The 15179-nt window shown below is 39.3% G+C and overlaps 1 protein-coding gene across 11 annotated transcripts in view; it reads right to left on the reverse strand.

Annotated features, from left to right (window-relative positions):
• The window catches only part of LOC117525661 (teneurin-3), a 564186-nt gene that overhangs the window by 106731 nt on the left and 442276 nt on the right, over window positions 1-15179 (reverse strand). For all 11 annotated transcript variants that reach the window (XM_034187585.1, XM_034187583.1, XM_034187580.1 and 8 more), the window contains 2 exons: window positions 15012-15155; window positions 1830-1901 (listed from right to left, as the gene is read on the reverse strand). In XM_034187585.1, the coding sequence (XP_034043476.1) occupies window positions 1830-1901; window positions 15012-15155 (216 nt within the window). The remainder of the gene's footprint in view (window positions 1-1829; window positions 1902-15011; window positions 15156-15179) is intronic.

Below are 15179 nucleotides of genomic sequence, written 5' to 3' on the forward strand. Positions count from 1 at the left end.
ATTAATGTAGACCACTAGTTGCATCAAAACTGCATTCATCTCTGTGAAGAGGTTCAATCCAAATGGTTCTGGTTTGATACACTGTTGATTCATTGGATATGAAAGTGCATCTTTCAGACTCCATGGCAACAAGATGCCCATGGCAATAGGGTTGCATTATCAAGCGATTTTCTGCTCTGTCAAAATGCTTTTTAGAAATTTGCTTACTTTCATTTTCACCTTAATTATCTTAAGGGGCTAAAATGTATTTACTATAAATAAGCCGCGGATAATGGTCATAACAGGGAGTAAACGATGACTTCTTGCTAAAATCATGCTAAATTTTTACTTTAAATACCAATTTACTGTAAATGTGTTTGCTGGCTTTTCATTAAAAGAGTCTACTTACATTTTTCAGCATCATTCTGTAAATGCTGCTCATTTCAATGATTTAGTTTGCAATTTGCTGCCAGAATTACAAAACAGAGACCAAAAGATTTCAGCGTCAGGATCATGTCGACGAGCAGCACTGCTGCTGGCACTGATGTGGCTGTTGAGCCTTCACAGCAATATGGCCTTGAAGTTCAATATAAAAGAGTAGTTATAATACAGCTCCGCTGAGACATGAATTAGAACGTGATTAATGACAGCCACAGGAAGAGTAGCTTTTTGCAGCGTTGCTCTAATTAAAAATAAATCCCTGCTTTCTGTGGGATCTGTGGATGGAACTTCAAGTTTCTGACCAGTATTTTAAAACTCTATGGGTCTAGTCGGCATGGGAAAAATTTCATGCCGCTCTAATTGAAACAATAGGCAGAGTAGCAATTTGAACTAAAAGTTGATGAACAAAGGATGGACAATAACAGAGAATCAGTAATACCACAGGCTCGGCTCGTGATCAACAGAGCTAAAATGTCTTTTTCTTATTATTACTGTCACACCAGATCCATGGCTTGGGTGCGAAACCCATATCCCAAACTTGGAGTGGAGTAAAACATGCCCTCGAATGCCCAGAGGTAGTACTCATGGCACAAAAACACTCTGAGCAGCTACGATGGATCCCAGTGGTATTTATTCATTTTTTCCAGCACCCAGAGTGTTAGAGACATTAAAGATTAGCTCACAACAGCCCAGTCAAAATTGACACAGCTGAGGAGGATGTGCTCATTAAAGTCAGCCACTCACCACACAGTGATGTAACATGAATGTGTGTTTTGCCAGAACTGTGCAGAAAAGCAAGTACTGCTGCTAGGGGTGTGCATGCTGGTGATGTGACTGAGAATTTTCTGCAACGCAACCAGTGCTGTATTTCTGTATTTTGTCATAATGCACGGTGCCTAGTGTTACACATATGTTATGACAAGCAGAGGGACACACACAGGTGCACACACACAGATACATTTGCACTGGTGCACAGAGTATATATATTTATTATTTCCTCTACACAATGGAGCTTTGCGTCAGTCACAGAGAGGAAAATGTGCGCTGCAGCTCCTGTTTGCACAGACAGTGGTGCACACTGTAATGTGTGTGCTGCGTTCTGTGTTTCTTCTGAAATATATTTCTGCATTGCATTGATATGGTATTGCATTATGTTGATAACACACAAGTAAATTGTATCGTGTCATGAATGACTGGAGGGAGAAAAAACTGTCTTCAGAAAAGACAAGCTTATTTGTTAACAGTGTGTGTGTGTGTGGCTACAAGTATGAAACATGCAGCACAGAAACAAAAATATCAGGATTGAGTAGTCCTGAAAAAAGTCACAGTTCAGCAATTTATACAAAATAATCAACCATCATACAGATAATAAATACAAACATGACTTCAGTGCTTAAAACATTTCTTACCCATAATGCTGCTGATGATGGGGGGCTGCTGGGAGATAAAAATGTTCTCACCATTGCCTTTATATAGGATACCTGGTGGAAAAAAGAAGCAGTGAAATTTTTAATTATTTATTTTTTGTTTTGGATTAATGCCTGTCTTAGATAGTTAGTACGCATTTTTTAATTTTATTTTAATTAAAGACACGAGACAAATATCATTTAAACAAATTCATAATGAGAAGCACATAATAGATAAACTGCGCCTGAATTTAAAATCTTAATTTTAAATTCAGAAACATTTGGAGTGAGCTATGTAATGTTATCAAAAGGTTTATTACTCAATGTTTCATTTAAGTGAAATCTAGCAGAGAAAATAACTCACAGCAACACAAGCAAAAAAAGAATGTGGTGCCACACACACACACACACACACACACACACACACACACACACACACACACACACACACACACACACACACACACACACACACACACACTCTAAAGGCCAGTAAGATTAATATCTTATTCGTCTAATGCCAATGATGATTAGTGGCTGAGTTGTGCAAATACAACAGTAATAGTACCATATTTTACTACTGCCATAATCTCTAATGATTATGGCAGGGTTATTTATTTAACCCTTATTTAACCTTTATTTAACCAGGTTAGTCCCATTCAGATAGAGATTTCTTTTACAAGGGAGGCCTGAATAATTATAAGGTTTCCAGTTCACCTAACCTGCGTGTTTTTGGATGTGGGAGGAAACCCACACATACACAGGGAGAACATGCAAACTCTACACAGTAAGGCCATAGGTGGGATTCGATCCCATGACCTTCTTGCTTTGAGGCAACTGTGCTAACCACTAAGTCACTGTGCTGAATACAGAAAACACAGTTTAAAGATTTCATTTTAACAAATTTCATAAAATTAAATGCAACTTTGCACTGCATCTCCCTTCAATAGTCATTGCATTGTCAGAGAGACAAAATAATGTCTGCACAGATATACGTACAGAACTGCTTGGTATTAATGCTATATAACACTGACTGACAGGGGTGTGGGTATGTAGTAATACCAAGCAATTCCACACCACGAAGCAAAGGATCAGGTGCAAAGCAAACTGTGGGCGAGTGACTTGATATAATCATGTCAAATGTCTGACATTTTGGTATGATTTTCTGACAGCTGCACAGCTTTGATGGATTTTATTTTTAGCTCTCGCTATGAACAGGGTCTTCCTCAATCCTGGCATTATAAATTACTATTAGCCTTCCAAATCCCGTATCTGTCAGTTCCTTTCCTGCCTGGCTATCTCTTCATCCCTCTCCTTCCCTCTTTCCTCCACTCTTTCATCTCTCTCCATCAGTAAGGTGTTGATTGATCAACAGAGTCTGACCCAGCGGGGTTCGGCCCATGCTGTGCTGGGGCTGACACAGGCAACCAACTGCTCGCCTGAAGGGGAATAAAGTGCATGCACGTGTTGCGGTGTTGGATGGTGATGAAAGAGAGGATGGAGACGGAGCACACAGAGAAAGCAAAGCGTTATAGAGAAAGGAACATCAAATCCTCCTGCTGTGTTAAAAGAGGGGCCAGTGAGGCCTTCTCACACGATGCACATGCATGTGTGTGCGTGCAGGCATAAATGTATGTATTTGACCTTGAACTCAAACCGCTCTGTCCCAACACCCACAACTACTGAAGACACAATAAAGTCTGATGTAATATTTTGCATTTCCTCACAAGCTGCTCTTGAACGCACACATTGTTGAAAAGGAATATATATATATATATATATATATATATATATATATATATATATATATATATATATATATATATATATATATATATATATGCCAATCATTTTTTACACCACAAACTGATATCAAGAATGTTTTTCTGGTGGAAAAAGGAAAATGAGGAAAAACAAACTGAAATCTGTGAATAGAAGTTTCTATTTTAAGAATCTTTCCTCAACAAAGAAGATAAAAAAAAACTGCTTTGTTAGGATGGCACATTTACATCTTCGACTTGAAGAGGTAATCCGAGTGCAACACCAACGCTTTACATGTTTGACACTGATTCATGCAGATTAATTCTTTGTGATTCAATGATACCAGAATATATAGTTCTGTGTGCATTTATCACACCTTGTTTCAGGTTTTATTCCAAGTACAGAGCTGCTACATAAAGGTACACAGATTTTCTCTCTCACTTTAAATTCATCATAATGTTTGTATATCGCTATATTTTCATTTTGCATTTTGTTATTCATTTAACTACATGTATTTGTTTCAATGTGTTTTAGGTGAAGTGTCATAATGTCATAAGCACCTATGACTTTAATGTCATATAACCTGTGAGCTTGAGTTTAACCATTGTAGGTCACCTAAGGTCAAAGGTCACATGACCAATAGATATACGACTTTATATTAATGTTTCATAGTAATAATAAGTGTACTTTTAACCAAGTCCACAAAAACGCCATTATAAAATTTCTTTATATACAAAAACCAGGCCAAAAATTTCACTTTGGCACTGTGAAGGAAAAACTGTACATATAACTTTCAATTTTTTTCACAACGTTCTCATTTCATTAAGCACAACTGCTCTAGCAATACACACTGTTCAACATCACAGGTTAAATCAATCAATCAAACAATTTTATTTATATAGCGCCAAATCACAACAAACAGTTGCCCCAAGGCTCTTTATATTGTAAGGCAAAGCCATACAATAATTACGGAAAAACCCCAAAGGTCAAAACGACCCCCTGTGAGCAAGCACTTGGCGACAGTGGGAAGGAAAAACTCCCTTTTAACAGGAAGAAACCTCCAGCAGAACCAGGCTGAGGGAGGGGCAGTCTTCTGCTGGGACTGGTTGGGGCTGAGGGAGAGAACCAGGAAAAAGACATGCTGTGGAGGGGAGCAGAGATCAATCACTAATAATTAAATGCAGAGTGGTGCATACAGAGCAAAAAGAGAAAGAAACACTCAGTGCATCATGGGAACCCCCCAGCAGTCTAAGTGTATAGCAGCATAACTAAGGGATGGTTCAGGGTCACCTGATCCAGCCCTAACTATAAGCTTTAGCAAAAAGGAAAGTTTTAAGCCTAATCTTAAAAGTAGAGAGGGTGTCTGTCTCCCTGATCCGAATTGGGAGCTGGTTCCACAGGAGAGGAGCCTGAAAGCTGAAGGCTCTGCCTCCCATTCTACTCTTACAAACCCTAGGAACTACAAATAAGCCTGCAGTCTGAGAGCGAAGCGCTCTATTGGGGTGATATGGTACTATGAGGTCCCTAAGATAAGATGGGACCTGATTATTCAAAACCTTATGAGTAAGAAGAAGAATTTTAAATTCTATTCTAGAATTAACAGGAAGCCAATGAAGAGAGGCCAATATGGGTGAGATATGCTCTCTCCTTCTAGTCCCTGTTAGTACTCTAGCTGCAGCATTTTGAATTAACTGAAGGCTTTTCAGGAAACTTTTAGGACAACCTGATAATAATGAATTACAATAGTCCAGCCTAGAGGAAATAAATGCATGAATTAGTTTTTCAGCATCACTCTGAGACAAGACCTTTCTAATTTTAGAGATATTGCGCAAATGCAAAAAAGCAGTCCTACATATTTGTTTAATATGCGCACTGAATGACATAACCTGATCAAAAATGACTCCAAGATTTCTCACAGTATTACTAGAGGTCAGGGTAATGCCATCCAGAGTAAGGATCTGGTTAGAGGCCATGTTTCTAAGATTTGTGGGGCCAAGTACAATAACTTCAGTTTTATCTGAGTTTAAAAGCAGGAAATTAGAGGTCATCCATGTCTTTATGTCTGTAAGACAATCCTGCAGTTTAGCTAATTGGTGTGTGTCCTCTGGCTTCATGGATAGATAAAGCTGGGTATCATCTGCGTAACAATGAAAATTTAAGCAATGCTGTCTAATAATACTGCCTAAGGGAAGCATGTATAAAGTGAATAAAATTGGTCCTAGCACAGAACCTTGTGGAACTCCATAATTAACCTTAGTCTGTGAAGAAGATTCCCCATTTACATGAACAAATTGTAATCTATTAGATAAATATGATTCAAACCACCGCAGCGCAGTGCCTTTAATACCTATGGCATGCTCTAATCTCTGTAATAAAATTTTATGGTCAACAGTATCAAAAGCAGCACTGAGGTCTAACAGAACAAGCACAGAGATGAGTCCACTGTCTGAGGCCATAAGAAGGTCATTTGTAACCTTCATTAATGCTGTTTCTGTACTATGATGAATTCTAAAACCTGACTGAAACTCTTCAAATAGACCATTCCTCTGTAGATGATCAGTTAGCTGTTTTACAACTACCCTTTCAAGAACTTTTGAGAGAAAAGGAAGGTTGGAGATTGGCCTATAATTAGCTAAGATAGCTGGGTCAAGTGATGGCTTTTTAAGTAATGGTTTAATTACTGCCACCTCAAAAGCCTGTGGTACATAGCCAACTAATAAAGATAGATTGATCATATTTAAGATCGAAGCATTAATTAATGGTAGGGCTTCCTTGAGCAGCCTGGTAGGAATGGGGTCTAATAGACATGTTGATGGTTTAGAGGAAGTAACTAATGAAAATAACTCAGACAGAACAATCGGAGAGAAAGAGTCTAACCAAATACCGGCATCACTGAAAGCAGCCAAAGATGTCTTCGGGATGGTTATGAGTAATTTTTTCTCTAATAGTTAGAATTTTATTAGCAAAGAAAGTCATGAAGTCATTACTAGTTAAAGTTAAAGGAATACTCGGCTCAATAGAGCTCTGACTCTTTGTCAGCCTGGCTACAGTGCTGAAAAGAAACCTGGGGTTGTTCTTATTTTCTTCAATTAGTGATGTGTAGTAAGATGTCCTAGCTTTACGGAGGGCATTTTTATACAACAACAGACTCTTTTTCCAGGCTAAGTGATGATCTTCTAAATTAGTGAGACGCCATTTCCTCTCCAACTTACGGGTTATCTGCTTTAAGCTGCGAGTTTGTGAGTTATACCACGGAGTCAGGCACTTCTGATTTAAAGCTCTCTTTTTCAGAGGAGCTACAGCATCCAAAGTTGTCTTCAATGAGGATGTAAAACTATTGACGAGATACTCTATCTCACTTACAGAGTTTAGATAGCTACTCTGCACTGTGTTGGTATATGGCATTAGAGAACATAAAGAAGGAATCATATCCTTAAACCTAGTTACAGCGCTTTCTGAAAGACTTCTACTGTAATTTTCAGATGAAGTCGGTTTCAGCATTTTATCCGGATATTCCACTGTTAAAGGAGATTTTTTTAATGAAAGACGTGCGGGCGGATTGCAGCGTCGGCTCGCAGCCGCCGCGACGCTCCACCACAGGAAAAACACCTCCGTTGGAAGCCTTAAGGACAAGTTGGAACATGTCCAGCTGTTAAACAATTTCTCATATACTCACTCCACTGAAAGCCATCAAAAGCCACCTGGATTTTACAAATGGTTATCAACACGGAGGTGTTTTTCCTGTGCCGCTGCACCGCGCCGGCTGCGTCCCGACGCGCGGACCCGTCCGCACGTCTTTCATTAAAAAAATCTCCTTTAACAGTGGAATATCCGGATAAAATGCTGAAACCGACTTCATCTGAAACTTCTCTGTTCTCTCACGACGTCCTGGATCAATAGAGCCTGAAATGTGGAGGTTTTCAGCTTGAAACAGGCTGACGACGGCGCCTGGGAGTGCTGCACGACGTCTCGCTCCATGGGAAGTCCTTAAAGCGACAGTATCACCTCAAAATCTCTCATCAGCCGTTAAAATTTTCACCGAAAACCAGCTTAATTTTTCGAACCGTGTCCACTTCGATGTGTCTCACAGGTTTAGAAAAAATTTTGATCAAACAAAGCGCCAGTCTCTCAGCAACTTCTCAGACAAAGGAATTCCGATGAGGGGCTGGACGACTCCTCCCACAAGGAGTGCTCACAGGCGAATGACGTCACCGACAGGCGTGGAAAAACTCACGCATGCGCACGAGGGTTCAAGCATGTCTGACGTAAAAACATATGAATGAAATCCATATAGTTTTTGAAAAAAATAAAAAGGACCTATACTTTATTGACAGCCCTCGTACTGTTAAGTCTTCAATTTCCATACCATAAGTCAGAACAAGATCTAAGGTATGATTAAAGTGGTGGGTGGACTCATTTACATTTTGAGCAAAGCCAATCGAGTCTAACAATAGATTAAATGCAGTGTTGAGACTGTCATTCTCAGCATCTGTGTGGATGTTAAAGTCGCCCACTATAATTATCTTATCTGAGCTAAGCACTAAGTCAGACAAAAGGTCCAAAAATTCACAGAGAAACTCACAGTAACGACCAGGTGGATGATAAATAACAACAAATAAAACTGGTTTTTGGGACTTCCAATTTGGATGGACAAGACTAAGAGTCAAGCTTTCAAATGAATTAAAGCTCTGTCTGGGTTTTTAATTAATTAATAAGCTGGAGTGGAAGATTGCTGCTAATCCTCCGCCTCGGCCCATGCTACGAGCATTCTGGCAGTTAGTGTGACTCAGGGGTGTTGACTCATTTAAACTAACTTATTCATCCTGCTGTAACCAGGTTTCTGTAAGGCATAATAAATCAATATGTTGATCAATTATTATATCATTTACTAACAGGGACTTAGAAGAGAGAGATCTAATGTTTAATAGAGCACATTTAACTGTTTTAGTCTGTGGTGCAGTTGAAGGTGCTATATTATTTTTTCTTTTTGAATTTTTATGCTTAAATAGATTTTTACTCGTTGTTGGTGGTCTGGGAGCAGGCACCGTCTCTACGGGGATGGGGTAATGAGGGGATGGCAGGGGGAGAGAAGCTGCAGAGAGGTGTGTAAGACTACAACTCTGCTTCCTGGTCCCAACCCTGGATAGTCACGGTTTGGAGGATTTAAGAAAATTGGCCACATTTCTAGAAATGAGAGCTGCTCCATCCGAAGTGGGATGGATGCCGTCTCTCCTAACAAGACCAGGTTTTCCCCAGAAGCTTTGCCAATTATCTATGAAGCCCACCTCATTTTTTGGACATCACTCAGACGGCCGGCAATTCAAGGAGAACATGCGGCTAAACATGTCACTCCCGGTCCGATTGGGGAGGGGCCCAGAGAAAACTACAGAGTCCGACATTGTTTTTGCAAAGTTACACACCGATTCAATGTTAATTTTAGTGACCTCCGATTGGCGTAACCGGGTGTCATTACTGCCGACGTGAATTACAATCTTACCAAATTTACGCTTAGCCTTAGCCAGCAGTTTCAAATTTCCTTCAATGTCGCCTGCTCTGGCCCCCGGAAGACATTTGACTATGGTTGCTGGTGTCGCTAACTTCACATTTCTCAAAACAGAGTCGCCAATAACCAGAGTTTGATCCTCGGCGGGTGTGTCGCCGAGTGGGGAAAAACGGTTAGAAATGTGAACGGGTTGGCGGTGTACACGGGGCTTCTGTTTAGGACTACGCTTCCTCCTCACAGTCACCCAGTCGGCCTGCTTTCCCGGCTGCTCGGGATCTGCTGGAGGGAAACTAACGGCGGCTAAGCTACCTTGGTCCGCACCAACTACAGGGGCCTGGCTAGCTGTAGGATTTTCCAAGGTGCGGAGCCGAGTCTCCAATTCGCCCAGCCTGGCATCCAAAGCTACGAATAAGCTACACTTATTACAAGTACTGTTACTGCTAAAGGAGGCCGAGGAATAACTAAACATTTCACACCCAGAGCAGAAAAGTGCGGGAGAGACAGGAGAAGCAGCCATGCTAAACCGGCTAAGAGCTAGTAGCTGCGCTAAGCTAGCAGATTCCTAAAAACACACAAAGTGAATAATGTGTAAATAATTTACAGGTGATTCAGCAGAGAGAGTGCTTTATTTAAGGGACGTGAAGATTACAATGTGAAACAAATCGTTATCTAGTTATTTAGATCAATCTAACTGCGCAGATTAAACAGCTAACAGATACAGCAAAACACCGCTGTGCTCCGGAACAGGAAGTGGTACAATATCGCAGTGAGAGCCAACCACCAGTAGAGGCCAGTAAGGAATACAGTTTATAAAAATAAAAAGCCAGGGACTAAAGTAAGACAGAATTACATTTTGTGTTGTATGTGTTGCTAGACTGCGAATGTATAACTTGAATATATTGAATGGAAGCTTGAATACATATTGATTGGAAACTTGAATATACTGGATGGAAACTCAAATATATTGAATGAATCCTAAATATATATTGAATGGAAACTTGAATATATTGAATGGAAACTCAAATATATTGAATGAATCCTAAATATATATTGAATGGAAACTTGAATATATTGGATGGAAACTCAAATATATTGAATGAATCCTAAATATATACTGAATGGAAACTTGAATATATTGAATGAACTTTGAGAATTCAATGGTATTCCGTTTACTATTGTTGGTATCAGATCATCACTGTTACACTGTTACTGTTATTTTTTCTTTCTCATGTGTGTATGTGCATGTAGGTATGTGTGTGTGTGTGTGTGTGTGTGTAGATATGTATTTATGAAATTGTGTTTATGGTTGCATGCGTGTATAAATGTGTGTTCATATTTCTTATTTTTAGTATAAGGGGTGGGCATTTAGAAGCTTTGCTTCTGCCCTCACCTTTCAGCCACACGGGATCACTGTAAAGTTGTTTTGTTATGAGTTTTATTCATTTATTCATATCTTTACAATTAAATGTGGTATCTGAATTCACAGACTCAAGATCATCTGCAAGCCCAAATGTTTTATAAGGGTTTGCGAAATTCATTAATGAAGTTTGTGTTCATCCTAGCAACAAACTGACAAATATTTAAAGAGCTGATTGTTAAACTTAGAAGGATTTCCTGAGTTTTGACAGTTAAGAATCTAATTTAAGTTTGTCATACTTGTTTAAAGTAGCTCATCAAAACAAACTGTCTTTAAGTTGATGACTTTTCATTTTCAGCAAGTTGATCGTGATTCTGTTTTCCTTCACATTTTTGTTTCTTTTGCAATGGGGACTCTTTCTCTCTTGCTTTCTCTCTCCTCCATTTCACAAATACAAGGGTTTGTAATAGTGTATAAGGGAGCGACCACTGATTCCTCTTCTTTTTCTTTAGTCTTCCAATTGTGCAGTGAAATGTGAAAAGCAGTGTAAGCAGTGTCCGTTCTGGACTACTGCATCAACACGGAGGCCTCCAAGAGGGCCCCGCATCCATGTAGATATGAAAGGCTTATTCTAAGCTGCCTCTCTCATGCCTGCAAGGAGTTCGGCCTGACCATCAGTCTGAAGAAGACAAACTTCATGGGGCAGGCACAGTTGCTCCCCCGAACATTGACATTGATGGGTACAGCCTGGGAGTCAAGAAGTACTTCACATAACTTGGGTCAACCATCTCTAACTGACTCTCCATTGATACAGAGGTGAACAGCAGGATTGTGAAGGCAGCAGCAGTTATAGCAAGATGAAGCCACAGAGTCTGGAACAACTCCAGCCTCAATGAGAAGACAAAACTGTGCGTCTACCAGACCTGTGTGCTCAGCACACTTCTCTACGGTAGTGAGGCACGGACCGCCTGCACCAGACATGAGACAAAGCTCAACAGCTACCATCTGAGGTGCCTCAGATGAATTCTGCACATCGGATGGCAGGACAAGATGCCCAACACAGAGGTCTTGAAACGTACCAACATGAGCAGCATGTTCACCATTCTTGGCGAAAGATGCCTTCATTGGCTTGGCCATGTCAGGAGAATGGATCCAGACTGCATTCCTAAAGGTCTACTGTATGGTGAGCTGGCAGAGGGCACTCGTTTGGCTGGTTGACCACGCCTGTGCTTCAAGGATGTCTGCAAGAAGGATATTAAAATGTGCAGCATCAATGCCAACACGTAGGAGCGGTGTGCAGGGGGCCGTGCAGCCTGGCACCTTACTGTCAGAACAGGTGCAAAGAGGGCTGAGCAGGAGAAGAACCAAGTTCTTGCTGAGCAATGAGCTAGGAGGAAGGAGCGACAGCGGCAGCCTCAGCAGGCATGACAGTACGCGTGCAAACAAATGTAGCAGAGACTGTCACTCACGCTTTGGAGTGATAAGTCATTCTCACAGGTGCAGATAGAAACAAAAGCCAAAAATTTCCTGTATATTTGTACTGTCAACTATGCTGGTAGCATGGCCCAAGCAGAGGGTCACTCCTTTGAGTCTGGTCTGCTTGAGGTGTCTTCCTGAAATCATCAGAGGGAGTTTTTCCTTATCACTGTCCCCTGTGTGTTTACTCTAGGAGTTGGTAAGGTTAAACCTTACTTGTGGCAGCTTTGTTGTGATATATAAATTAAATAAATTAAAACTGAATTGAAAAAGTGTAAAAAAAAACAAACAAACACAAAAGCAAAAAATACCATTGTCTCCCGTAAATGGATGGATGCCAGGATTCTAAGCTAATGAAAATGCATTGTTTAACTGTTATCGATAATTTATACTCTAATGCACAGATGGTTATGAATATTCCATTTATGCCAAGAAACAGCCCTAAATCCTTCACACTGTGGCTCTAAAGCAGTGAAAGAAATGGAAATACATATAGTGTTAATTGAGTGTTAATGAGCTTATGGTATATGGTGCATGTGATCTGTTTGATCATGTTTTGGTTTCATCCATCCTGAATACTAATGTTACTATGAGGGGCGACTGAGAAGTTTTGAGCTGTAGTAAACCAACATTTCTCAAGAATGTATGAAATTTTGACTTACTAAATGTAATATTGAGAAATGTTGCTTTCTCACAATGCAAAAGATGGAGAATCATGCACTACTTTTTCTGGGTTAGGCTTAAAACCTCTCAATCACCCCTCATATAAAATGAAGAACTGCAGCAACATTTCCCATATTATAGTTCTTGCATGAGTCCATAGTTCTGGTCAAGAACAGAAACACTGCATTACTACAGTGTCAAACAATTTAACCACAATTTATAATGGAACATTTTTTTAAAATACTGTTTATTTTATTACTAAATAGAGTTGATAAAATAGAATGAAATGATAAAGCAAACATTACATACATTTGTAATTGATCATATAAGAGGATGCATTCAACCTTCACCATCACATACTTCTCATCTCCTGACACCTTGTTAGTCTGAACTTCTTGAATGTGGAAATGCAGACAGATGCTGATGAAGCTGGACTGACCTATAATAATAACTGGGACAGCACTGCACACCTGTCAGTTATTTGAGCCACGTGACTGACGGGAACACATACGTACCTTATTAGAAGCAGTCAGACTGATAGAGACTTTGATTAGGTCAAGAATTTAATGAAGTATAGAATACATTGTCACAGACAACAGCTGGAAAAAGTCATTGGTTTCTGTTGGTGGTTGAGTCATTCAGAGTTCTGAATCTATTTTGACTTTGACTCGGGTAACATTTTCATTATCTTTTATTTAATTTCTTATATTATCATTATTATTTGTTAAGTTCATCTTGTGCAAAACCTTGTATCCAACTTAATCAGTTAAATACGGATAAACATCCTTAAGTTTGCATAGTTCAGCCTGTGAATGCATAAACTCTCCTGCAAAAAGCAAAATGTACTTCTAAAATAGCTCAAATTCAGGTGGCTGAGGTCTTAGCACTGTTGCCTCACAGCGAGAAGGTTACAGGTTCGTAACCTGCCTTTCGGACACATAGTTGCTGAAATAGCTTGCAAGTGTCAAGGTGCCTTTAATTAGACTAGCAAATATATTAAATGAATGAATGAATAGTTTATTTCAAACTTCTGTGAGACATGTCATGGATACTAAGACTTGGAAATAGTAACTATATTTGGACACTCTGAGTGCAAAGTCCACTACCACAGGGATACTGTATCACTGGGGAAAGTACAGTATTTTTCTACTTTACTACAGAAACCTAGGTCAGACCTTGAATATGTTCAACTCCACTCAAGGTCAAATTAGAAGTTGCATATTATAAACAAACATGTGACTTCCTATTCATGTCCAATAGTAACCATGCTTCTAAGTCATGATTTACAAGGCTTAAAATATTTTGTCCCATCGATTTTCATTGGACAAACACTTTGATGATGTGCTGGGATCTTGATCTTTGACCCCTAAAAATTAATGGGTTGATCCTTTGGTAGGACTTAACTACTGTACAAAAAATGGTTAAAATTCCTCAATTACATTTTGAGAAGTTTTGTTAGTGGACATACGGACACACATGCAGGTGAAAACAATAAGCCTTCTGAGGACTGTTAGTGTGATTAATTACTGCCTTCTAGATAAGCATTTATCAAAATTCCACGTCTTGCGTTTTAGCGATTAGTGATTTGGAAATGTTCTTGTGTCCATCCTCTGACTTGCCTCAAGAAATCTAGCTGTGGAAGTGATGGTTGACTTGTATTATACTGCATTATAAACAAGTCTTGTAACTTATACCACCCATTATTTTGGGCTTTAATATTTTATTGAATTTATATCATATTGTAGAGATTTTCTTTTAGTAATAGTTCATAAAACAATAATTAAAATATGATGCAATAAAAGCAAACCTTTAAATGTAAAAAATATAAAAATATCTATGATATGGCTTTATGAGTACATCATGTTGGTAAATTCATTATTAACTGATTATTATTCTTTTGATTGCCTTTGTGGAAATATGCTTTGTGTTGTAAACCTACAAATTAATCAGGGTATTCTTCATCTGAAATGGGCTGTTTGTTTCTTTTCAGCTAAATCACACACCAGCCATTTAATTAGGTTGGAAACAAGTAGCGTTCATTCTTTCATGGCTAAGGTCTTGATTGCAGAGATCCAATTACAGGGTTTAGCTTGGACAGCACCTTACAGAGACATTCACAATGTGTCCACCTTTGACTGTTATCAAGATAGAAAACAGCTATCCATCTGCACAGGAAGAGAAAACAATGTGGCTGAAAGGAATTATGAGCTACCTCATAAATTTAAATACAAATTTGTGAAAATATCTCACATTATTTATGCTCTCCTCGTAAAGCTCCTGTCAAGCTTGAACAGATATGACGGAACTTTGCCATTAAGATGATGTATGTTTGGATGTCCAGAAACAGTATGTGTAACAAATGATAATTTCTGCAGTGATACACATCTAAAAATGATTGATGATTAAGTTGTCTGGTGTCGCCTACCATTCTGTACGTCCAGGATGTGGTGTTTATCGAGGGTCCATCCTCCCATGTTTGAGGCATCCAGCTCGTAGCCTTGTAAGATTGCTGTTCTCTTTTCCCACAAAATGAGGTCCAGACAGGACTCATACTCAAAGCCAACGGACACTAGGAGGTAAACGGGGGGAAAAA

Source organism: Thalassophryne amazonica, chromosome 15, assembly GCF_902500255.1.
Source record: "Thalassophryne amazonica chromosome 15, fThaAma1.1, whole genome shotgun sequence".
NCBI classification, from domain to species: Eukaryota; Metazoa; Chordata; class Actinopteri; order Batrachoidiformes; family Batrachoididae; genus Thalassophryne; species Thalassophryne amazonica.